This window comes from Thermobia domestica, chromosome 4 (genome assembly GCF_964235325.1).
Source record: "Thermobia domestica chromosome 4, izTheDome1.hap1.1, whole genome shotgun sequence".
NCBI lineage: Eukaryota > Metazoa > Arthropoda > Insecta > Zygentoma > Lepismatidae > Thermobia > Thermobia domestica.
The window spans coordinates 175,353,647-175,380,987 of NC_137457.1; the positions used below are offsets into that span (position 1 = coordinate 175,353,647).

The following is a 27,341-nucleotide window of genomic DNA, read 5'->3' on the forward strand; positions in this document are numbered from 1 at the left end:
ATTGATATCTATTTGTATATATGGTAATATCATATTTTTCTTATCAAATGTATGTGATTTTTCCTTCTTTACCAAACTGTAGATAGATGGTTTCTCTCACACTGTTTTCATGCACGTAGATACACTGTCCAGTATGTATATGTGTGTGTGTGTGTGTGTGTGTACATGAATGAATGACATATTTATGATTAGAAGGTAGTATTCATATCAATTTACCGTGATAGTGTTGATAAGATATTTTCTGTTAATGTATAACATATCATGAAAGATAAAGCCAAAACTAATCTCTCGGAGGAAAGCCAAGATAATAGAACGTGTCCGAGTAAGCGACTTTTTTTTTTTTTTTTTTTTTTTTTTAGGAATCTCAAAACTCATATTTATGAAGAATATATACATTACTTTGAAACTTTTCTGGCTGATTCAAGAGTGTGATCGTTCTCTGATTTTTGAGTTGAGATATTAGATACTGGTTAATCATTGTTCCAAAATGACAAACATACAATTAAACTAAACTTTGTAGTCACCCTGGCTGCGTTGTGGCAACTCCCACTTGCGTAGTAGCCTGGGTCCAGGTCAAGGTCGCATGGGGGAACATGTGTCTTTTTCCGATCATTTCAGAATCGGTCCTCTAGTAATAGCATTCGGAACTAAATTACCTTTCAATAACTATTCAAGTTCCTTCATCCTATTCCCAGTAATACATATCCAGTAATTCCATCTCCTCTAAACTCCTCTCTCTGTTTTCATTCCCATCTTTCCTCTTTTTTTCTCTCCTATCTCCTTTTTCGCTTTCTCACTCTTTCCTTTACTATTTCTAATAACAGTGAAAGAAGGGTCGTGACTTGGAGTTGTCGCTGCTGATATGGTCATTACATTATTTAATGTTTATCTTCGAAGTCCGATATGAATTAGTAACTTGTAAAACAAGCATTTTGAATTTAAAATAATCTAAAAGTTCGTTTATTCCAATTTTATATTTTTTGACTAAATTTTTCAGATTACAAAAGAGATTGTTTTCAATTTTAAAAAAGATAGCGTCACTCCGTTCTGCTCCCAATCACGACGCTGTCTTTTTTCACATCAGCAAAATTCTATCCTTGCAGTTTTTTTTACAAAGTTTGTGGTAAATGATTAAAACTATCTGAACGTTACCATTTTTATTGTCGGCTTCAGTTCATTTGATTATTGCGACCTTGTTTTATATAGTTTCTCCTTTGAAATTCGTTCACAAAGTATGACATTCTATAAACAAAACTGGTGACTGTAACAGTAGTCTAGTAGTTTAATAATGGTGTAATAGTTTCCTGGCTTAGTAGTTTGAATAATACCTATTTTTTATCAGTCAAATGAACAAGTTATTCAATCATCATGATTTTTTGTTTCGATATTGTGTACACCAAGTTTGCCGTCTTTTTGTGTAGCGTATAATCCTTACTAGATTTATCTCCGGACTTCAACCTTTCTTGCAATTGGAGACATCTTTATCATTGGTCGGTAGCTGGTGTTCCAAATCCGATATTGTAATTTCAGTGAAGATGTTACGAAAGAAATTGTACAGTCAACATCCAAATTAACTTATACTAAGCAATTGTACACATTGAAAAGGGAGAAAATTATTAAATGAATTAGCAGGTACACATTCCAAGCTTGGCGGGCCCTAAAATAATGTCACTGAAGTCGAACTAATGTTTCAGTTAATTTTTTCTCATTTTGTAAACTTACATTCAGACCGGTGATCATATCCACTTCCATATAAACTACAAATCATGTCTTGTAATACTGCTTTGTTTATCAGTTAATGCCCAGTATCTTACAGAAAACCTTCTTGGAAACTCGAACATTACGTTTAACTCTACCTCAAGATATTGATTCATAGAAGCACTTCCACATTTCTTTCAACTGTTTTACTCCCCCTTTCTCTGTATCTAATAGGAGGTCTAGTAAAGACATTCATAATTAATCTTATTGTTCTGATCAAGTTTTGAATTTGTGTAATAAAAACTTACAAGGGAACCTTCCGAATATGACAGTTGCAGTGAAAGATATGACCTATGCCAATTGAAAGAGTTGTAATAGAGATGAGCATTCCAGAAAAATTAGCTGCCCATAGCAATAGGTTAAGGAAATAAAAGGGATGGAAATTTGGGAAACAGCAAGGTTGGACAAGGGGGAATTGCAAATTCCGCAAAAAAGGGGAGACGGCAAAACACAGTGCTGACAAGTGATGTATAGAACGATACTTGCAACAATAGGGAACAAATGAAGGTCACCAGTGGGGTTAACAGTGTTGGCAACTGCAATGAAATGTACAAGTTTTGCAAAGAGCACTGTATGAAGTGAGTGCAATATTCAGGGTCAACCTGTGATGTAGAACACAAGATATTAATCATCGGTACAACCTAACAAAAGAAAATCGAGAAAACAGAAGTACGAAAAGTACGGAAAAGACGGAGTTCGCAATAATGCGGCACATTTGATAACGAGCTGTGCATATTAGAATAAACAAAACAAGGAACCGACGTACATAAATTCGAAAAGAAAAACGAGATCCAAAGTTGGTAACAGTGGCCATGAAAATTCAGACAAGTCTAATATAGTTAGGCCACTCGCTTCACAAAAAAAATCCGGCAGCAGGCATTAGCTGGAATCCCTTGTGCATGCTCGTCAACATTGAACGTGCAATTGTTCGATGAGACAAGTGTTCAAACAGAAGATATATTTGCAGTGAGCACAGCGGAATACTGCCAATCAGTCACACATGGTACAATGATCGCCTTTGAATGTCTCGAAACAGTACTCTAGAGGTGTTGGAACCTTTGGTTGTCTTCCTATCACATATCCATATCTGCAGAAAGCAAACATAATCAAAGGCTTGAGCAAACATGCTATAAAATGGTAATGGGTTAAGGCTTGAAGTTTCAGAAAATTCTCGCGGGACAAAATGTTAAAGTGAGTATCTGATAACACAACCTCTGTAACGTACGGCACAATGTTCTTGTATGGTCTAAAAAATAAACATCGAGTGGTTGTATCAGACCTCTACAACCAGAAGGGATCTGCTTAACTTTAAAATTCACTCCGGATGGTACATGTTCGTAGTGGAAGTTGTTGCCTTTTTTCGCTGTCCAGGAATCAACAAGTAGAACAACATCAGTTAGGTTTCTTTCTGCCAAACTTGGCCAAAACACGTCGGCGTAAAACACGCTTTAATCACTCTTCCGCATGTTTGCGGTTGTATTTGGAAAGGCTTTAATATTCGGAAGAGTTGACAAAAAGTCTTTGGTTTTCTGGGGAAATGTTCCTATGCCTTCTGCCACTTGTACATGCATTGGTGACAAGAGAATTACATCAGCAGAGATGACAGGCATTATGATATACGAATGTGATGTTGCAGAGATCGTTCCAACAACACAGTAAACATGTTTTTCACCTTTTCATCGCAACACGCGATGAGTATGCATTTTATTGTCAAATCTACTCTGATCGGTATTGAACAATTGAAAGGGCGTGATGGCGTGACCATCAAGCATTGTCCTGATCTTGGTTCGGAAAGAGTCTGCCAAATTTGCCAGTTTATGCTCTTTCGTAGAGAACTGTCTGTTAATCTTGTGGGTGATCACTCGTTCACCAATATTGTAGCGCTCCTTAAATTTTTAGACCCACGATTCCGAGGCCTTAAACTTAAGTCTATTTTGTGGATCCATGGCGTGGTTGATGTGGAGAGCCCATACCCGTAATGTCTTGTCATGTATTCTGGCGCCAGATTCTTCGTGTTCCTTGAAGCAACGATAAACTTGGCGGTTTATATCGTCCATATTTACCGGCGGGGAAGAGAAGTACTTCTTCTTGTTCCGTGCGAGAATCATATATTACCTGATTCAGCGATGTCTGTGCATGACGGCTTTCAATGATCTTCGTCGCGAACCGTCCGGATTGTGTTAACAGTAGAAGAAATAAGCATTTTTCTTCTTGGGTGCATCAGAACCTACTGTACGAGTTCGTGGACGGCCAACATGCGGAGGAGACGGAACATAGGAAGAACTGCTGCCGCTACATCTGGACAACTGTGAGGGAGACCTGTTACTTGGAGCTACATGGGTGGATGTGCTCGGCTGTGATTCAACACACACGAAGTCATCACTCGCATCTTCAATACCTTCATTAGATACATCAAAGATATCCGTACCGAGACATACAAGTGTCTGATAGTAATCAAGAACAATAGCGTCATTACGTACTTCCTCCTTGATTCTGTGAAACTTCACCACATCCTCTGCAGTCAGTGGATCGCTACTGGTACCAAACTCATTAACCAAGAGGGTGATGACAATTTGCGGATTCACTCCTGAAAGTCTCAAACAAGGGGATGCATCACTGATGGGCACATAAACATGTGCAAATACAGTTAATAGCTACAATAAGAGACAATATAATATTGTTGTAGTATTTCCACAAGAAAAGAACTAAAGTTTTTGTTGTAATACTACCTACAAAACGAAATGTTCAAACGTTTTGATGCGACAGGCCCAAAGCTTGTCTAGTGGGAATCATTAAAATATTGTGTTCCAGTTACATAAGCTGAATATTTTGTGAAACTAGGACAAACTGGAACAGAATTTCGGACAGCCGATTTTAGATGACAGATTGGTGTTGAAAACAATGGAACAACTACGACCACTGAACTCTATAACTCCAACATGGCGGAAAGCAACACACTGTTGCATTTTGATAGAATATCTCTGTCCTTTGTGACCTAAACTACTTGAGTGATTCTAACAAGTCTTATTTTGGATTTTTCGTGATCCATACTGTGTCCTGGGTTATATGAAAGTATAAAAAATAATCCAACATGGCGGAAATTAGCTTTCTTCCAAACCTGTAATTTTGGGATATTGCAAAATGATTTACAGTTGTAGAACGTGTTCCATCGTTTCCAACAAATGTTCTTACCTCACACCAGCATAACTTTTTATGAAAGTGAAATGCGCCATGTTTATGTTTTCAGAAATTTATATAACCCAGGACACAAGATGGATCAAGACGAATCCAACTTGATCGTTTCTGCTATGTTGGAATTATGAAAAGAGTTACAATAGTATACCTTGCTCCATCCCTGGCAGCACACACAAAGACCGCTGAAAATAATTCTTTTGCAATTTAATTCTGGAGTCATCACTGCAATTTAATTCTGGAGAGGACTATCGGGTTGTGATACACACAATATAGATCAAACGTTAAAATCTAATGATAGAACTCCCGGTCTGCTGCCCGCCATTTGTTTGTTAGGCATGCCCTTGAAAGCTCTTTACCGAGCGGTTGAGAACTTAACCCAGTATTTCCGAACCCTTTCCCAATGCGGCACGTAAAAGGTATGACCTATATTATCAGGAAGTACCAAATTCAAGACTATGGCGAACGTAGGTAAAGAAGTCCGTAAAGGAAGAGAAGAACTCATGGATGATTTGTGGGTTTAATGGTCCAAGAACTAATACACTCTTTAGTAAATACCCCAAACTCCAGAATTTTTTCTTTTAAGTACATACAAACGTAACTACAAATATGATTTGGTTTCACTGCACACAATTGTTCTAACACTACCAGTTGAAATGCCCGGACTTATACGGGGAGATTTGTTGCATTTTTTGAACTACTGCTATTTTCTACTATTACTACCACACTACTAACTACTGCTACTACTACTACTAGTAGTACTAGTACTACCTACTAGACCTACTACTACTACTACTACTACTACGGCGGCGGCGGCGGCAACGACTTTGGTAATGTCATTAATGTATTTGGCGACCCAAAAAACAGCGGATTTCAATATCGGTCATATTGGGAGCTTTTTACACGTGTCCTAGCGCCGCAGTGTGTACTTTAACATAATTTCATGCCATGCTGTAAACTATATGTGTACAAAGTTCGGCTGAAATTACTTCAGGCGTCCTTAAGATAGTCCATTATAACCATACCTGAATGCCCCGTTTAAATAGCATTGTGTGTACTTCGACCCTTGGGATACGTTATAGGGGCTGAACCATACAGTGTATGTTACCTGGTATATTTATGTGACATTCGCTAAAAATCTGTGCAACCGTGTAGGATATATGGAATTACAAACATGCATAATCTATGTGCTTTTTCCTTCAAAGTTGAGTTTTCTGCACTTTTCCTCACCGATAACTTGAAAAGCATTCCGCTTTACATAATATGAATTCACCTATTTTTTTAATTCGTCGTTCCAACCCCAAACGCTGACATCGGAATTACTGAACTCCTTGTATTGATTATGTGCATACGTTACAAAAAGTTCAGTTTTCTCGTATTTCATCGCCACAAATGTTTTTGTTGCAATACCCTTTACAACTAATCTAGCATGATCATTCGTACAAAGGATATTGCTTACCTTTACCAGCAAGTTATGAACTACCTTGACCAGTCAATTGCAGGAAAGCAAGTGACTTACGAGTGTACGCACTCTTTTCTTTTCCTGTGAAAGCATTTGTCTGTTTTTTCTACATCTTCTCCCTCCCACTGATTTTATCGTTCTTACTTGTTCATCATCCTCCTTTCAAAACAAGTTAAGTGACGTAGAAAACATTTTGTGCTGCTGTCTCCAGTCCTATCACCGCCTATATGATATATCCAGAGTGTCGCAGCTAACTCTGCGACTGAAATAGTTTCAAAGTGAAAAACGTGAAAAATCCAGTTGTGCAGGAAAGTACCCATGTCAGCGGGCGACAAACTTTTGTGAGACGCAAGTGCCTCCAAGTCCCTCATCATAGGGTCCCTGTGGCCAACTTAAAACTTTCAAATGGCACCATCGGTCGAGTTATATTTCTTTCTATAAATCTTGGGATATGCAACAACTCATATCAGAAATATTTACTATATGGGACTTCAAAATGGCCGCCGAAGTATCTGCTCGGTGACAAGAACAACGTGCGTTTTTGGCAGCCATATTGCAAACCATGCATCATATAGCAAATGTTTCTTATAGGTGGTGTTGCATCTATCCAAAGAAATAACATCTACCCTCTGTTTCCATTTGAAATGTTGCGGTTGACCCCTCGAGCCTAACGATGGTGGCCCTGGGGGACTTGCTTCTTACGAAGTTTTCTTGGACCTCGAGATGAGAAAATTCTTGTGCAATTGAGTTTGCAACATCTGTTTTCGCTTCGCAGCAATTTGAGATCACAATGTTCGATGGCATGTTAAGACACAACATATATTTGTTGCAGTTATTTTCAAAACCATGCTTCATATAGCAAATATTTCCTATAGGTGTTTCCATGATCTATCGGGCACATTCGGGCCTATAGGGCACATTCCATGATCTATCGGAAGAGGTACAACTCAGTCCCTGTTGCCATTCGAAAGTTTGAAGTTTGCTCCTGGGGCCCTATGATGAGGATCCTGGCGGCACTTGCTTGTCACAGACATTTATCACCCCATGACATTGGTACATTCCTGCACAACTAGATCCGTCATATTTTTGTTCTTTTCGGAAATCTTTCAGGTCTCAAATTTTAATGGGACACTTTGTATATTCCCACATACAACCCAAACATAACATAATATTCACTACTTTTATTATCGGCTGTTTGCTTAACTCAACCATTTCATGTTCCCTGACTTAACATTGCCTCAATCACTCCAGCATTGATGTATTCCTAGTGATGCCTTTTGCGGGAATTATCTTTTGTGAAGCAAGTGGCCTAGCTAAATTAGACGTGTCTGAATTTTTATGGCCAGTGTTGCCAACTTTGGAACTCTTTATTCTTTTCGACTCTATGTACGTCAGTTTCCTGCATAGTTGGTGCTTCCTTGTTTTGTTCATTCTTATATGCATAACTCGTGATCAAATGCGGCGTATTATTACGAACTCAGTCTTTTCCGTATTTTTCGTTTTTCTGTTTTCTATTTTCTTTTGTTAGATTGTACCAAAGATTATACCCGTAATATCTTATGTTCTACATGACATGTTGACACTGAATATTTTGCCATACAGCGCTCTTTGCAAAACATGCACTTTTCATTGCAGGTGGCAACACTGTTAACCAGACTGCTCGCCTTCACTTGTTCCCTATTGTGGCAAGTCTCTTTCTATACATCACTTGTCAGCATTGTATTTTACCGTGACCCCCGTTTTTGCGGAAATTCGAGTTTTCCCCCTTGTCCAAGCTTGCTGTTTCCGAACTTCTACTCCTTATATTTGTTGAACCTATTGCTAAGGTCAGCTATTTTTTTTGGAATGCTCACCTCTGTTACAGCTCTTTCAATTGGCATACGTCACATCTTTCACTGCAACTATAATTTTCGGAATGTTCCCTTGTTAGGTGAAGTTTTCGTATACCCTGCATTATCAGTAGTGTGTATTGGCATTTTTTACTTTTGTGTTGGTAAATATTTAAAATTAGGTAAAACCTTGGAAGAATATTTTACTCTCCTATAAAAAAAATCACGATTTCTCGCACAGTATAGCCTTACTTCCTAAAACAGTGGTAACCCTTTTCCATGCCGCTTGTCAAAGTCCTCGTTCTCAATTGTGATTTATTTGGTTTGTAGTACAAATTACAAAATTTAATTCTCAATATTTAAACAGGATAATAGATAAAAACTAGTATTTCAAAAGTGAATTTCACATTATAATACGAATGCAAAGTGCATACCACGTTCATATGTAGCGATTATGTTCCGTTTTATTTTCCAAGTAATACATCGTTAACAAAACACAAATGTATAACAGATGTTTATCAATGTTGCCAGAAGATATTGTTCGTTTAATGTATTATAATTAAGGAACCTTAGTTTTATTTTAAAAAATGTAAAATGTAAATTTAGCATACGCAAATTCGAAGAAGAGCAATCTGGAACTGAAGAAATCTTCAAGTGTTTCAAGCTGAAACAAGACAATTTGTTTCTGTTAGGTGTTGGTCCACTGTATTTAAATAGAAGACACTCTCAAAATGTGTGATTACTTTCCTATCCATTTTCAACCAGAAAGAGTCATTTTGATCGTGAAATATTTTTGATTCTAAATTAGGAGGCGTTAATGCAGTATCATAAGCAATGAAAAATCACATTTTAAAAAAAGTAGACAAGAGACGTTTCGGAGATCGGGACACATTCATTTTATATACTCTGATTTCTTACAGCAATTATAATGTTTTTGTTACATTAACTAACCAGCTTTTTTAGTAAATACTTTGTCGTATGAAATAGCAGTTTAAGAATTGTGATTCGATTACACTTACTTCTTCCACACTCTTATATAGATTCTACCTACTTGTTTTAACGAAAAAAAACGTTCTTAACATTACTCGCAATAAACAATGTTTTCCTCTGCTCTTCATTCCGTTTCCACCACTACATAAGTAACTTCAATTTCCATCATCATTCCCATATACAATCTAGGAACTTAATCCATAATATCGTCCATTGACACTTTCATTTGTTTACCTTTGTGAAACTTGTACGTGCTTGTTTTGATGCACAATTTACACTCCTTTCTATATTCTGTGATTTCGAAACTTCATTTGTTCAGCTAGTCCATCTTTTAAGTTCTAAATATTCGTTATGATGAAGAAGTACCTGTCACTTGTATACACGACTCAAAAGTGCATTACCACCTGCAATTCTCCTTTTCCTGCAATAGCAGGCAACCCAAAAAATCTCGGCGGTTCGGTTGGTTGAAAATTCGAAAGACGTTGGACCAAACCTCAATTTTGTCATACACATATCAGTGTGGCAAACTGCAAATAAGAGAATAAAACAAATTGTTAAGAATTACAAATTTATTATTGTGACGGAGTTGGATGACATAAAAGTCACAAAATGACTTACTTAAGCAGTTCAAACAAGATGAATGTTAAGAAACAGATATAGGATGAAAGCATTTCTCTCTTTCCCCCTTCCAACCCCAAAAAAGAAACTCATAAAAGAAAGAGTTATATAATAAAAAGGTTTCATAAAATGCTTAACAGCACAAAAACAAATATCTAAACGAAACGAAAAAGAGACAACCACAGAAGAGGGGACCCCAGCTGCGTAGCAGACTTGCGGCCCTCCCATGCAAGATAATGAATTGCGTCCCTAGTTGCAAACCCCATTTTTATAATAATAATAATAATAATAATAATTATTATTATTATTATTATCAGTGGCGTATTTACGATTTTGTTTCGGGAGGGGCTTTGCTAACTTTCGGGAGGGGCTTTGCCTGGAAATGTGAAAATTCTGCAAGATATTTCATTTACTTTAGTATACTAAGTAAGATTTCGGGGGGGGCTTAAGCCCGGAAGCCACCCCCCTAAATACGCCCCTGATTATTATTATTATTAAAAAGTCGTTTCCTTTTCAAAATATCTGACTCTGCCTAAGAGCATGAATGCATATAGCGATCATGTGTGTACGTTTTGTCAATGAGCGGTCTCAAAGGACAAAAGGGGTGGAAATCTCCAAGAGAGGGAAATAAAATTTCTTATGGTAAATTATATTTCAAAGTTCGAAACACTTGCTTTTGAATCTGATTTTTTGTTTCTTTTTGAGGGAACAGAAAAGTTCTGGCGCCTAAGAAATTATACTATATAATATTGCAAATTTGCAAGTGGATGTATTTACATTGCAATTTGTGGTAATAAAGATATTATGATTAGAAAAAATGTTGTAAAAAGTAAGTTTAATTTCTTCATCCATCGCAAGTCTTAGGGGTCCCTTTTACCTCGCCGCCCCCCGAATATCGATATCGAAAATTTAGAATGATATATTCATTTCCATATATTCGCGATATCGAATGTTGATATGTGATAATATAGATATCGACGATAGCGATGTATCGACATATCACAGGCCCAGGTCAGAGAAGTGATGCTTGAAATATACTGGAATCAACAATCAAATTCTAAATAAGTTCTCCACTTCCATATCAATGTTGAGGGGGAAGGGTATACACCCGAATAGAAATGTTAAGAAAAACAAATGTTAAGGTAAAAGTAGGTTTTCCGTTTCCCCTTGAATACAAAAATTAACAGAAAACTATTACTTAATTTACCTTTTACTTCTGTTTGTCATTGTTATCACAAATCAGCGACAGTATCATACTTTACATAGTATACCAATACACTCTATAAGTTTTCACAACCAAGCAAGCCGGAAGATGAATTTCTTGTGATATTAAAGTGGAATGTTATACAAAATAGTCATAATTCATTGGCCATATTTCTGTCAGTACTTTGGTAGGGACTAAGAGCTACAAGACTAACAGACTTAGAAATTAGAGATTTCATTCCTTTCATTTCTCAGAGTAAAAGACATCTGCATTTTTCTGAGACTTTCACTTTCTTAATATAATTCCCCTATTCTGGACTAATTCTGGCTGCCGCGGTTTCGAGATAATCGGTAAAAGAAAAAGATAAGTTTGTCGACTCTCAACTCTCGACAGTTTGTGAGAAGATATTTCACAGTTCATGTTGTTATTTCTTCGTTGCAAAAACTTCTAGTAGACTTTATTCATGGTAAATTACAATTATTGAAAAATGAATAATTATTTTTAAACATAAAAAGTCGTTACAGTTCAGTAGAATGCAGTAGTAGATGGAAGTGAATGAAAATATTGTTTATTCTGAGATGTGCAAACTGAATGTGAATAATAAAACCCATTCTCTTGTCCAGAGGCGGATCTACTTTGGACTTCTGGGGGCGCGGTGGTTTATAATACTACTACTTAGAGCTACTTTTAAGAGCTCCAAACTCTGGAATGGGTTTTATGTATATATAAAATAAGAGACATTCCCTTTCTGGGGGGCAATCGCCAGGATCGCCTCCTGGATCCGCCCCTGCTCTTGTGTAGCAGACTTTGAAGACATTTAGTTCGTATATACATATGACGATATTGATTAGGGATGGCCACATCTGAATAATTTTTTAATCTGATATCGGATAGAAACTTATCCGGATTTGCAATATCCGGTTGACGGATAACAAAATGGATGACGGATAACGGATAATATGCGGATAACGCATGACGGATAATATCTGACTGACTGATAATAACCGGATGAGGATAAGATCCAGATAACGGATGATATCCTGATGACGGATAAGGGATAATATCTGGATTTCGGATAATATCAAGATAATGGATTTATCCAGGTAATTTATAAAGTTAAGATAACGAACAATATCTGGATATTATAACATTCGGATAGCTGATTACATCCGGTTGATGAATAAAGGATAATATCCCGATAACGTTTATGGTTTTAAACAGAAATAATAGGAGAAGGACGTATTAGTCTTTTCTGCTCATGGAGTTCTGCTCAACGATTTCTGACATCAAAATTGTTCTAACAGATCAAAACCTTTCAAATGCCGCCAACGGAGTAGTAATGTCAGGTATCAGGCCCAGGCCACAAAGCTCAACGAATTTGGCAAGAATCGGGAGTATTTTGAGAGAACCTCCGTATACGATCTTGTCCACCGTAAACTTACTTGCCGGGGATCGAAACAATATGGACCAAACACACAAGAGTAAGAGGTCTACCATTGATTCTCCGCGCCGCACAAGAACAAGGAAATAGGAAATTAATAGGAAACATTTTAAGAAGCAATATCTTTCAATGGTAAAAACCACTGCCCGATTATCGTCTTTTAATAACTCCACGAGGATAAAAGACTGATACGTCCTTCTCCTATTATATATACTTAAAACCATATACGTTATCCGGTTATTATTCTTTATTCGTCATCCGGTTGTAATCAGTTATCCTAATGTTCTATTATCCAGATATTATCTATCTAAATTTTATAAATTATCGGGATAAATCCATTATCTCGATATTATCCGACATCATTCGCTATCATTCCTCATCGTTCGTCATCATATTATCATTCGTTATCCGGAAGTTATCCGTCATCCGTTATCCGGATATTATCCGTCAGTCAGATATCCGTCATGCGTTATCCGCACATTATCCGTTATCCGTCATCCGTCATCCGTTTTTTTGTCCGTCAACCGGATATTGCAAATCCGGATAAGTTTCTATTCGATATCAGAAAAAAATATCCAGATGTGGCCATCCCTAATCAGCATCGTCAGAAGCATACACGAACTAAAGTCTGCTAAAGTCTTCAAAGTCTGCTACACAAGAGCAGGGCGGATCCAGGGGGCGATCATGTCGATGGCCCCTAGAAAGGAAATGTTTCTTATTTTAAATATAAATAAAACTCATTCCAGAGTTTAGAGCTCTCAAAAATAGCTCTAAGTAGGAGTATTATCAGCCACCGCGCCCCCAGAAGTCCATAGTAGATCCGCCTCTGGACAAGAGAATGGGTTTTATTATTCACATTCAGTTTGCACATCTCAAGAATAAACAATATTTTCATTCACTTCCATCTACTACTGCATTCTACTGAACTGTAACGACATTTTATGTTTAAAAATAATTATTCATTTTTCAATAATTGTAAATGTTTATAAGTCCAGTAATTTACCATGAATAGAGTCAACTTGAAGTTTTTTTTTGCAACGAAGAAATAACAACATGAACTGTGAAATATCTTCTCACAAATTGTCGAGAGTTGAGAGTCGACAAACTTTTCTTTTTCTTTTACGGATTACCTCGAACCTCGGTAGCCAGAATTAGTCCAGAATAGGGGACTTATATTAAGAAAATGAAAGTCTCAGGAAAATGCAGATGTCTTTTACTCTGAGAAATGAAAGGAATGAAATCTCTAATTTCTAGTTCTGTTAGTCTTGTAGCTCTGAGTCCGTGCCAAAGTACTGATACAAACACGGCCAATGAATTATAACTATTTTGTATAACATTCTACTTTAATATCACAGGAAATTTATCTTCCGGCATGCTTGGTTGTGAAAAGTTATCGAGTGTATTGGTATACTGTGTAAAGTATGAGTACTGTCGCTGATTTGTGATAACAATGAGAAACAGAAGTAAAAGGTAAATTAAGTAATAGTTTTCTGTTAATTTTTGTATTCAAGAGGAGACGGAAAACCTACTTTTACCTTAACATTTGTTTTTCTTAACATTTCTATTCGGGTTCACATCCTTCTCCCTCAAAATTGAATACGGAATTGGAGAACTTATTTAGAATTTGATTGTTGATTCCAGTATATTTCAAGCATCACTTCTCGGACCTGGGCCTGTGATATGTCGATACATCGCTATCGTCGATATCTATATTATCACATATCAACATTCGATATCGCGAATATATGGAAATGAATACATCACTCTAAATTTTCGATATCGATATTCGGGGGCGGCGAGGTAAAAGGGACCCCTAAGACTTGCGATGGATGAAGAAATTAAAATTACTTTTTACAATATTGTTTTCTAATCATAATGTCTTTATTACCACAAATTGCTATGTAAATACATCCACTTGCAAATTTGCAATATTATATGGTATAATTTCTTAGGTGCCAAAAATTTCTATTCTCTGAAAAAAGAAACAAAAATCAGGTTCAAAAGCGAGTGTTTCGAATTTTGAACTAGAATTTACAATATAAGAAAATTTATTTCCCTCTCTTGGGAAATTTCCACCCCTTTTGTCCTTTGGGAGCGCTCATTGACAAAACGTACACACATTTACGCTATATGCATTCATGCTCTTAGGCAGAGTCAGAGGTTTTGAAATAAAACGACTTTTTAATAATAATAATAATAATTATTATTATTATTATTATTATTATTATTAATAATAGTATTATTATAACAATGCGGTTTGCAACTAAAGTAGCATTTCTTTATCTTGCGTGGGAGGGCCGCAAGTGTGCTACGCCACTGGTGTCCCCTCTTCTGTGTTTGTCTCTTTTTCGTTTCGCGTAGCTGTTTGTTTTTGTCCTTTTACGCTTTTATATGAAACCTTTATATTATATATCTTTCTTTTTATGAGTTTTTTTGGGAGGGGAGGGGGAAGAGAGAAATGCTTTCTTTTTATATGTGTTTCTTATCATTCATATTGTTTGAACTGCTTAAGTGTCATTTTGAAAATTTTGATGCCATCCAACTCCGTCACAATAATAAAATTGTCATTCTTAACAATTTGTTTTATTCTTGTATTTGCAGTTTGCCACACTGATATATTTCTACCAAATGAAATTTACTTGAACGCCTATAGAATTTGCAACCAACCGAACCGCCGAGCTTTTTGGGTTGCCTGCTATTGCAGGAAAAGTAGAATTGCAGGTGGTAATGCACTTTTGGAGTCGTGTATACATTACATTAACTAGAATTATATCCTTGCGTCTATATTTTAAATCTACTTAGCTGTTACGACGTTCGCAATATCTATTTCGATATGGTCTTTATGTAACAGTGGTGACTCTATGAATTTCTGTTTACTTTGAATATAGTGTTTTGAAGAAATAATTGAACCTACTCAATATTATACATCAACTGTAAACACCTTGTGTAGCTCCTTATTTAAATTGTACTTCCTATGTCTTGTTATAGTATACTATTTGCTCTGTCCTCAGGGATAAAGTCTAGTATATGTCTAATATTTCTGATAATTACTTACAATTTGGTAGTGTAATTTACAATCAATAATTATTATGAGTACAAATATATTGATCAGTCGACTTGCTTTCCACAGATCACATTGATAATATGTAATATTTTTAGAAGATTAATATTTACTGTAAATATTTAAGTTGGAGCCATGAATTGAGACTTCTATTCCAATATTTCTACCGCATTCTCACTTTCTTCTACTACGCCAATATATACGAACGATAACGTATTTTTTATTACGTTGTAATTTCATAAAATGTTAGGAGAGAAATAAGGAAAGTGGACTACATTTTAAAGCTCATTTATCAAAACAGTATCGGTACAGATGTGATCCATACGTTGCTATTCCTTTCTATTAATATTGATTAATTCTGGACGTATGCAGGTAATGATGGACTAGATGATAAGGACACTTCTTTGAGCTTTATATAGTTTCAACTTTATTTTCTGGCTGACGACAACGATTCCCTGCTCGACACTTAGTGTACAGATGACAAAACTCAATACTCAATATAAAAGTAACATCATGTATGTTGTTTTTCTTTATGACAGAAGTTAGTGTCAGATAAATTTAGCATTAATTTTATGTATAAAATTGTATTCCATAATGAGTTTACAGTACTCGTTAAATTCTAGTGTATCGCTAATTCTATTCTAGTATACTATGTGTTAACTTTAGCAATGCGGTTGTTGGAAAGGTGAAAAACACACGTATGATATAGCTTGTAGTTACAAAGCTAGATTTAATCGCTAGACATAACAAAATTGGTAGATTATTACGAATAGCATATCAACGAAATCCGCAAAACTCACGGGTTATACAAATGCTGCAAAATACAGTTTGTTTTCAAATATTTCTCAATGGCAGACGTCTGACTACTTAATCATCAAATATTTAGTTGCACTCAATTACTACTTGTAAGAATTAAGCAAAGAAATTGAACTTTTCAATTTTACGACAAAAGCCCGTGGGACAAAATGACACATATCTCTCGGTGAAATTATCATCACCACCATGACATTCCGCAATCTAGAACCTGAAACAAAATATTAATAACGGCAATTATTTGATATTTCTTGCGAACAAAAGAGTAGCAACAATACTGTGATGTTGTCAAATATAGAATAAATAAAAATAAAAATTTTGTGATCCAATAAAATATCTTTTTACTTATTTTTTATTTAATTTTGTAAATGAGAGTTATGAATAATTTTATATAAAAGCCCTTAGTTTAATTTCAGAGAAAGTCTTCTTTCGTTATACTTTATTTTAGTGTATCTTATTAAAGTATTGCTTCAGATCCCAAAATATTTGAATTCATTGTTGTAATTCGGGTAATTGAATGAGCTAACTTATGTAATTTTCTTCCTATTTATGATAATTAATCTTATTAGGTAGATAGGTACTTTTATATGAAATCAAGTTAAGTGTAAAAATACAGTAAACGCATTTTCTATTTGTAGGAGCTATATCTACTGAAAATCGAAATCATGAACATTTTTAAGCGAGGTCTTATAAGTATAATAATTTTGTGTTTGTGGTATAATGTTACACCATCTCTGTGTGCACCCTGTGCTACGAATGCTTCTTTCTATAAATTTGATCTCAGTTCAGGAAGTTGGAAAAACCTAACAGGACATGTAATAATTGATGTGGAGGCCGATTTTAAAGGTGAAACGCCAAACGATTGGCTTGTGAATATGGAAAGATTACCCGATAATAGTGGAGATGAGCTCGTCATACTTAGAGGTACATTAATAGGTAAGAACTAAAGTAATATCTATCAATATGTAATAATATGTTCAAAATTGACTCTCAAGTGGATTTTATGTTCCCCACAAAAAATTCCATGACTTAATTTTTATTTATTTATTTCTTATTGAAATTTATAGAAGTTAAGAATGATTATATTATATGCAATCTGAATCATCCATATTATTAGCAGAGAGTGTGCATAAGTTAGTATATTACGTTGGTTAATATATAATAAATGTGTCTGTTAATTTACAGGATAAATTGCGGAAGTAATTTTGTGCCACAAAGTACGAAGGAAAACGCCTATTAAATCTTTGAATCAGGGTGGTACATAATCAGGGTGCTACCTTTTACATAACGTTTTAAAATCGCCATGCCGTGATGAGTTAACACATGGATGAAATTCAAAATTTGCGAAAATAAGTTACTTGAAATCTAAGGAAAGCATACTTAGAACGTTACATCTTTAACTATCAATATGGGTACCTCCGATCTGAAGCACGTCATTACAGGGAACAAAGCTGTGCTATCAAGAACCGTGGATATCTATGACGATTTTACGAATTCACTAAAATTTTCTAGGTGAAAAATAATAGAAATATGCATGGAGCTGTATTACAGTACTAAAATTTGTTTATCGACCAATCAATATTGCATTCTAATTAAAGAAGGTCTCAAGAACATTCATTATTACAATTAGTTCCTTAACATAAAGAAAAACTGACGATCTTTAGTGATTTAACCTACCTTTCGGATAAAGATTATTTAAGAGAAACATTGCAACACCATGAATTTTTACGTATTTATTGGTTTTCCTCGTCACCATGGGTACGTATGAGATACCTAGATAAAGAAAAACATTGGGCAATGCAATACGAATATAGTGCAAAATGTTAACTGTTTAAATAAACCTCGTACAGAAAATTTCTAATATTTTCTCTTTTCAATCATACATACAAATGTGTTTGTGTTTGTGCAGAGAAGCAAGTTACTCTGATTTAAACACGAAGACGGGAAACAACAAACTAAGCATATTAAAATATTTTAAATTAGTATATTTTAATAGGTGGTGCAATGTACAAACTGTACAACAAAAGCAAGTATACTACACACACACACACACACACACGCATATATATATATATATATATATATATATATGGAGAGAGAGAGAGATGTATTATTTTAAAATGAGCAAAAATGTAGAAGGGAGTGTAACAGAAACCTCCAAAACCACTTTCAAAAGTTAATCGTAGGTCTATCTTCAAATGAAGAGATTCAGCCTAACCTCAAGTGGAAAGCCAAAGTAGTTCAATGAGGTTAAATTAAGTACATATCAACAGGATCATCATGAAATCTTTACTTTTATCCAAAAATAATTTGAGTGACCAGGGAAAGCGTAAGACAACAGTAACAAACAAAACAGTGAATTCCTGTCGGTGACCGACGACTTTGCGATTATTATTCCAAGCTTTTGACCAAGTATGAAATGATTTATTATACCAAAATTGACTAAATCCAAGTGCCAATGTGTAGTGCGATTTATGATTAGAGTGTAGTGATAGCGTAGTGAATTTTAGATGTTGTTAATTAAATTTTCAATATCTAAACTATACATATCCTTTCTAAGTAATATCATCATATCTAAATCTATATTTCAAGAAAGAAAAATGTATGTGTTTCTTAATCAGCATAACTAAATTACTGTTGTAAACGACACTATAATATTGATATTATTGTGCTGTATAGAAACTAGAAGAATTACTCTCTAATAATTAGAGACTAATGTGTCTCTATCATAAATTACTCAAATGTTCTAAAATAACTCCGTGTTCTGAACCATATAGTCCAGTGGGTATATAATTGTCCTTGTTGATATTTCAAAACCAACACTGAGAGAAATATAGCGTTTGGGAATTAATAGGATCCAAAGACATGAAACGGGATCAGTCATACACTGACGGAAATGGAAATCCCGAATTAAGAAGGAGTTATGCTAAATGCATGAAACTTACACAGAATAATCCTGTACATATGTTCTGACCAGAGGTGGGCATTTTTGCTAACCCTCACTCACCCTCACCCTCAAATTGACACCCTCACCCTCACCCTCAGCCACCCTCACCCTCACCCTCAGTTGGCTCCCTCACAGTCATCCTCAGCCACCCTCACCCTCAATCGACACCGTCACCCTCACCCTCAGTCGACTCCTTCACCCTCACCCTCAGCCACCCTCACCCTCAATTGACTCCCTCACCCTCACCCTCAGCCACCCTCACCCTCAGTTGGCTCCCTCACAGTCACCCTCAGCCACCCTCACCCTCAGTTGATTTCCTCATACTCGCCCTCAGCCACCCTCACCCTCAATCGACTCCCTTACCCTCAGACACCCTCACCCTCAATCGACTCCATTACCCTCACCCTCAGACACACTCGCCCTCAATCGCCTCCCTTACCCTCACCCTCAGACACCGTCGCCCTCAATCGACTCCCATACCCTCACCCTCAGCCCCCCTCACTCTCAATAGACTCCCTCAGACACGCCCTCAGCCCCCCTCACCCTCAATCGAGTTCCTCACCCTCAGCCACTCTCACCCTCAATCGACTCCCTCACCCTCAGCCATCTTCACCCTCAATCGGTTTCCTCACCCTCATCCACCCTCACCCTCAATCGACTCCCTCACCCTCAGCCATCTTCACCCTCAATCGGTTTCCTCACCCTCATCCACCCTCACCCTCAATCGACTTCCTCACCCTCAGCCACCCTCTGTCAACTCCCTCACACTCACAGTTTCTTTCATGTACTAAATAAACAATAAGTAAGGGTTAATATGACTCTCATTGAAGTGATTGAAATTTATATTACGTAGATATACGTTATATCTACGGCATAATATTATTTATCTTTCATATACTTGTATATATATATAAAAAATAAATGGCCATTTTGCACTGGGATCGCTCGCGCTCAAGTTCACCAACACAAGAAAGAATATCAAAGGGTCGCAGACATAAGCTCACCGGGCATAAGCTCACCTTTGTTAAAGCAAAAGCGGACAAAAGCTCTCCGGACATAAGCTCACCACTAGTAATATAATTATATTATAATAAGATAATTAATGCAATAAAGAATACAATAATGATAATTAAATACATTTATAGGTTAACTAATTTAATTGCAAGGGAAAATAAACCTGAATAAAATTTTAAAAAGCACCTGAAAAATGGCAAACAGAAAATATGACAAAAATGAAAACCAGATTTTGAATGTTAACATGAAGTAGATTTTGAATATTAAAATATAAATTGAAAACGGATTTGGACAAACAAAAGAGTACTATTTCCTTTTACTGAAAAAAGTAATCCAACCCCCCTCCCCTATGCTGAAACTTTCGGTGCAGGAAATTTTGTAGCACAGAAATATTGGTAAACGAAATTTTGGTGAAAGGCTGTCTCCTTTTTTTTTTTTTTTTTTTTTTACTATGGCTGAAATCAACTCAGAAATATTTCATTTTCCTTTAGAAAGAAATGAAATGAAATCTTTTAAGTTTTACTTCCCACGATTATGCCGGTTAGGCTAAAGAAGTCGGATGAATAACGAATGAAATGGCGGAATGACGAAAGTGGGAGAACCCCGAGGATACCCACGCACAAGGTAGTTGTCCACCACAAGGTTTACTTGGCGGGGACTGAATGTAACCCGGGATTCAAGCACCAGAGGTGAAAGCTCTACCACTGATCTACCGCTCTCCCCCTTTAGAAAAACGTATGATGGGTATGAAGATGTATTAAAATCTAGACTTTGACTAGTAGTAGACCTAATTCAGTAGAAAATAGAGCTATTAATGCTATATATCAATTGTCAGACATCAGAATAAAATAATAAGGATGTTGCAGGGTTTAATGTGTTAAACGTGGGTTGACTTTGAGGAACTTGTAATAAAATGCTCCAGATATTTAAATCTGGGCTTTGACTACTAGTAGGCCTACCTTCTCAATAGAAAGTAGGCTATATTACTAACGTCATATAGGAGTTATTAGACATCAGAATGAAATATTAAGAATGTTGCAGAGTTCAAGTCTTAAGTCTATTATTATACTTGCAGACCAAGGCTCATCAAATGAATCTCTTTCTTATTTTATTTATTAAGACAAAGCAAGAACTTACTAACCAAAAGAAAAACCTTTGTGTTAGTAAATTAGAAAGAGATTTCTTTGAGTGTTAGGCTGCAAACACGACGACAGCACTAAGAAGCAAGCCCTAATTACATCTGAGTGTGATGAATTCGTTAAAAAAAAAAAAAAAAAAACAGAATCACGAATCCCGTTAGGTAACCAAATTCTATTATGTAAGTATGCATGCCTAATCATCAAAATATTTTAATGCAGTGATGAATTGTCCGACCTATAACAGGCACGTAGCAAGGATTTCGTGAAGGGGGAGTCCGTGACATGAAATGCTGTGGTCATCACACCAGGGGCTCGATCATTCTGAACAATTTTACTGGAACATATATTGGTTTGTTTAGCCAGGATTTCATAACGGGGGGCCGGAGGGGACATGAAATTCTGAAGACCCAGGAGCTCGATCAATCTAAACTACTTTACTATCAACATATATTGATTTGTGAGGATATATTGGTAAGTATTTTAATAAACTATGAAGAAATCTCGAGTAAAAAAAAACGTATTGAAAAAGATTATACAATATGTACATCCTTCGTCTGTTTATTCAAATATAACAATTTTCCTTTCATTATGACCTCAACTATTATAAAAAGTACTTATTCACTATTATAAAAAGTACATACTCAATAATGTCTTGTAAAATATTTTGCAATATCTGCGTTTCTTTTTCTGTTGAATCAAATGTTAACCGAACTTTTTTCCACATATATTTATGTTTTTATTATTCAACTACTGTGTGTTTCAAATGACAGGTTAAAGGAGCAGTAGAAAATTGTTTTTGAAATAACATATTCGATATTGCAAGGGTGCGATGACGAAAAATTATGATAAAAAATGTCCACGCTATTACACAACAGCACTATGCTTTCGGAAACTTGAAATCTCTCTGACTAGTAGCAGAAGTTCTGCGAATTCCGCAACTTTCCTAGAAATTTCGAATTCCTTGACTCATACAGGATATATCGCTCACCTCGGAACTATGTATTGCAAGTAATATAAATTTCCTCATAAGAAAGAGTAACTAAAAGCTTCCTGTAGTTTATTTTTAACGCTGATCATTCTTTGCCTCATTTCATTTTCTTTCATTGTTCCCTATTTTTTTTCCATTTCTGGTGTCGAAGGGGGGTGTTCCGGATCCCTCGGACTGTCCCCCTTGGCTACGGGCCTGCCTATAAGAAAAATTTGGTCCCAAAATTTCCAGGGCAAAAATTACGCCTTCAGTCGCCGATGCTTAACACATTAAACTTGCAACATTCCTATTTTATTCGGATATCTGATAACTACTATACAACATTAGTAGCTCTGCTTTCTACTGAATTATTAGGCCTATTTGTAATTGTAGTCAATGTCTAGATTTTAATATCCAGGGTATTTTGTTACAAGTTCCTCGTGTCGCCACGTTTTGCCTAATCCTCGTTTCGCCTAACCAATTATCTGACACTTTTATGACCGATAAATGATAAGATTTCAGTCCGCCATTTTAGGCGAAAAAAGATCCTCGTTTTGCCTAATCCTCGTTACGCCTAAAATGGCGGACAGTAAAAAAAAATCACGGAAATTCAAGTAAAGGGAAATTACAGAAGAAAATTTCCTAGAAAGAAATGCATTTTTAAAATTAATATTGATATTATATTAACCCGCGTTCAATATTTTCAAGCAGTTAGGATTAGCAAAACTCCTTTATGTATTTACCATGTCCGTATATAGTATAATGTGTGTGTGTGTCTGTATGAGAGAGAATAAGTGAGTCCGCCCGGAAGACAAAAAGATTCACTATTATGCACACCAGTTAAATTTGATTGTATCATGCTTGATTATCCTTAACTAGTATCATTAAAATTTGTTCAATTTTTACATCATCTCCAAGACGCAGCAATCTTAATCAGAGACTTATGCTATGGACGTTCCGGTAGTGTCAAACGAGTAATATTTGAATTCAAACGTTATAATTTCACCAATGCAAATAAAAAAAAACTAGTTGATTAAGTGCTTTGAGAAAATTCAATTTGTAATATATTGGGACGAGAAAACTAAATGAAGCAGAGACGTATAAAAAACTGCTAGAGTATAAAGAATACTTGTTTATCTTGAGCTTCTTTCAGATGCGTTCTTGCACATCTCACCTTAATGTACTTCAGAACATTTTACAATAAAAAATACAAATGTTGAAAGTAGTGGGAGAGCTTTGTAGTCATTTCATGCATTCGAATTTCTAAGCTTTGAGCGAATACTGTACTGGGAAACATTCCAGTATCATGTGAAATTCACTTGCTACAAAAAAAGCTATAACGGAACATCATATGACTAAATAATTATACAAATAACAGATATGTTTGAATCGAATGAAATACCATGTTCAAGTGTACGTTACAAATTTTGTGTAAGGGTTATCTCGGGCTTCATGCGTTTCCTTCCACTTTCTTCACCCCACCAGTTTCGTTCGTTGTCATCACCACCTCCTCTCTTAGCCTTGGAGCATAAAAATGAGGTTTAAACCAGAAGAAAAAATAAAATATTACGCTTATTTTCAATAGCGAATTCTCAATAATGTTGAAAGGAAAATGAGAAACCTATTATTTTTTCAGAATGAACGTTACTTTTATTTCCCAAAATTTTATGTAAAATGAGTAACTGAAAAATAAATTTTGCATTAAAAGTAAACAAGTAAAACACAACTTAGCATTTCAGTCATCTAATATTCTAAATGAATGCAATACGACATAGCAACCAAATAAGAAACTAACTAACTCTATGGCTTATGGAACCCGGAGGTTCAATGCCGCTTCAAAAAAGCTCTCCACCGACCTCTATCCTTAGCCAACTGGATCCAGTTTCTATTTTGTATTCCTATCTCTGCGAGATCCATCTTAATATTGTCCTCCCATCTGCGCCTAGGTCTTCCTAATGGTCGTTTTCCAATTGGTCTTCCAGTCAAGACTTTGAAAGCGTTTCTACTTTCTTCCATCCTAGATACATGACCTGCCCACCTAAGCCTCCTAGACTTGATGGCGCTAACAATGTTTGGTAAACCATATAAATTATTTAGTTCCTCGTTATGAAGTTTCCGCCATTCCCCATTCCCGTTCCTCTTGGGTCCGAATATTCTTGTCAGGATCTTGTTCTGAAATAATTTCAGTCTATGCTCTTCTCTCAGAGTAAGCGACCATGTTTTGCAACCATATAGAACAGCAGGTATGATTGTCGTTTTATGTATTTTAAACTTCAAATTCCTTGACAGAATTCGCGATGATAAGAGATTTTGAACTGAATAACACGAATTCCCTACTTTTAATTGGCATTTAATTTCTTGCTGAATATGATTTACCTATGTTAATATTGATCCCAGATATTTGAAATTATCCACTTTATCAAAAGTATTATTTAATATTTTAACGCATCCATAATTTGCCGTATTACGGTCCCGACGCATTTCCATGTATTTAGTTTTCTCTGCATTTACTTTTAAATCCATGTTCCAGTAAGCTTTTAATAAGATCTCTGCATTTCTTTCTATTGTTCTCCTGTCATCCCCTATTAAATTTACATCATCAGCATATGCCATAACCTGGTGAATACCGTTCAACTCTAGTCCCTGTCTATCTTTTATTTTCCTATAGCGTATTCCAGAACGAAGTTGAATGATAATGTTGAAAAAGCATCTTCTTGTTTCAGGTCATTTTCGACGTGAAAGCTCGTGGACAAAAATTTTCCTACCCGGACTTCACCTTGGGATTCATTTAAACATGCATCCAAATAAGCAAATAAATAATAGTATCATCAGTAATTGATACCATTGCTTTTAAAACTTAATATTATTTTAAATAACAATTTACACAATACCAATATATAAAAAATCTTTTTCATAGATCCTAAGAACAGTAATTAAGATTTAAACGTAAATATAAGGATTATTTATAGAAAAGTAAAAGGACAGTTACTTGAGTACATGATAGATACACCTGAAAGACGTAACAAATACTTGCTTCTGATTGGCTAAAACTTGAAATAGTAAAAAAAATCTTATCTGTGATTATGCGAATGCCTGTCCACGATATTTGAAGGGAATGTCTAGGAATACTTATATATATTTTTTGTTTATACAATTTTATTTCCTTAACAGATTTTCAATAACTATTTGCTAATGGTTACTTAGAATTAAAATGTATTTTTATTTTTTTGTTTTGTTAGTAACACATTGAGATATTTGGATTGTGGAATTATGCAAAGATCAACTTGCTAGTAGAGCGATTTGTCCAAGTCACTCATTTCAATCACAGTTGTCCATTTTTATGTGCTAATTTAGATATCTCTTGTCAAATCTAGCTCGAAAAGTTTTCAAATTTCATATTAATTAAAATAATATAGAACCACAATAGGATCTCTTATAATGGATTAACAGTTTTAATAAAGCATTGAAATTGGAATGAAATCTGAAAAACCAGCAAAACCTACAATAATATAACTTCTGCATCCACATTAGTACGAAACAGAAATATAAAATCCATATTTTCATAATACTCATGCAAACTACATTTCCTTTAAGATGCTTATTAGCAGTACCATTTGACAATATCAGATATTTGGAAACAAACTGCAAAATAAAACACTCATCTTTAAACGAAATTAATAATAGGGATTAAAGTATGAGTAACTAGTTTTTTTTTTCTCATCTGAAATATAGCCACTATAGATGCTGTGAGGGCGATAAGTTTAAATGAATGGTATATCGAATGTTAATGCTCTCAAAATGGAATGGAAAAATAACCATAAGACAAATGTCGAAGCATTTTCCGTAAAGCAAATGCTCGTACTACAAATTAGTTTTGGGGAAATAAAATATTCTCAGTTCTTCATATAGTAGGGAATAATCTTTCGAAATTTACCTCTAGTCTTACTTCCGCGAATTTTTTGATAGTCCGCCATTTTAGGCAAAACGAGGATTAGGCCAAACGAGGATACTTATTTCGCCTAAAATGGCGGACACAAATTTTATCATTCATCTGCCATAAAAATGTCAGATAATTGGTTAGGCGAAACGAGGATTAGGCCAAACGATGCAAGATCCAAGTTCCTCAAGGTCTGTCCACGTTTAATACAACGCAACTCCCAAACGTTTTTTTCTTTTTTTTTACACCTGATAAATGATATAAGATAGTAGCTCCATTTTCCGCTTAGGAAGTAGCTAACGCCTAAATTTCAATATTCGGTGAATTTTATTAAATGTCCCTGAAGGGAGCTAATGTTTGCTATCGGTGAGGTTTTTTCCGCCCCTGTAATATAAGACTACCGGTGAGCTTATGTCCGATGGGCGGCGGTAATTTTGTTACTGGAAACTTCGTCACAGGAAAGCTCGTCACGGTAATTTCGTCACCGGTAATTTTGTCACCAAAATATTATCTCTTATCTCAAATATGATATCTAAAATACGTAACTATTTAATAATAATAATAATAATAATAATAATAATAATAATAATAATAATAATAATAATAATAATAATAATAATAATAATAATATCAGCTCTTTGCAGAGGTAGGTTCAATAAAATAAGTTCACACATTTGAGCATTTATTATTATTATTAAAGTAAGTAATACAGTGAAATGATTCAAAACGGACATCGGTGGAACCGATTATTTGTCCGTAAATGAGAGGTGTTCCTAAAACGAAGGGTTCTATTTCATAACACCACACCACACATATTTATGGCATGGAAGAATAAGAAAGTTTGTCCTCTTATGAAGATGTCCTCTATTGAGAGATGCCCGTTAAGAGAGGTTTCACTGTATTGGGAATTAACCTCTACTATTATACCCAGTAATTACATGTGAATTAATTACATACGTATTATTGTAA

The 27,341-nt window shown here is 35.4% G+C and overlaps 1 protein-coding gene across 1 annotated transcript in view; it reads left to right on the forward strand.

The window, feature by feature from the left end:
- Window positions 1–27,341, forward strand: part of LOC145683403 (hemolymph lipopolysaccharide-binding protein-like) — a 350,131-nt gene that overhangs the window by 25,656 nt on the left and 297,134 nt on the right. The window contains exon 2 of the mRNA XM_081754739.1: window positions 17,007–17,304. Coding sequence (XP_081610865.1) covers window positions 17,034–17,304 — 271 coding nt within the window. The 5' untranslated portion in view covers window positions 17,007–17,033. The remainder of the gene's footprint in view (window positions 1–17,006; window positions 17,305–27,341) is intronic.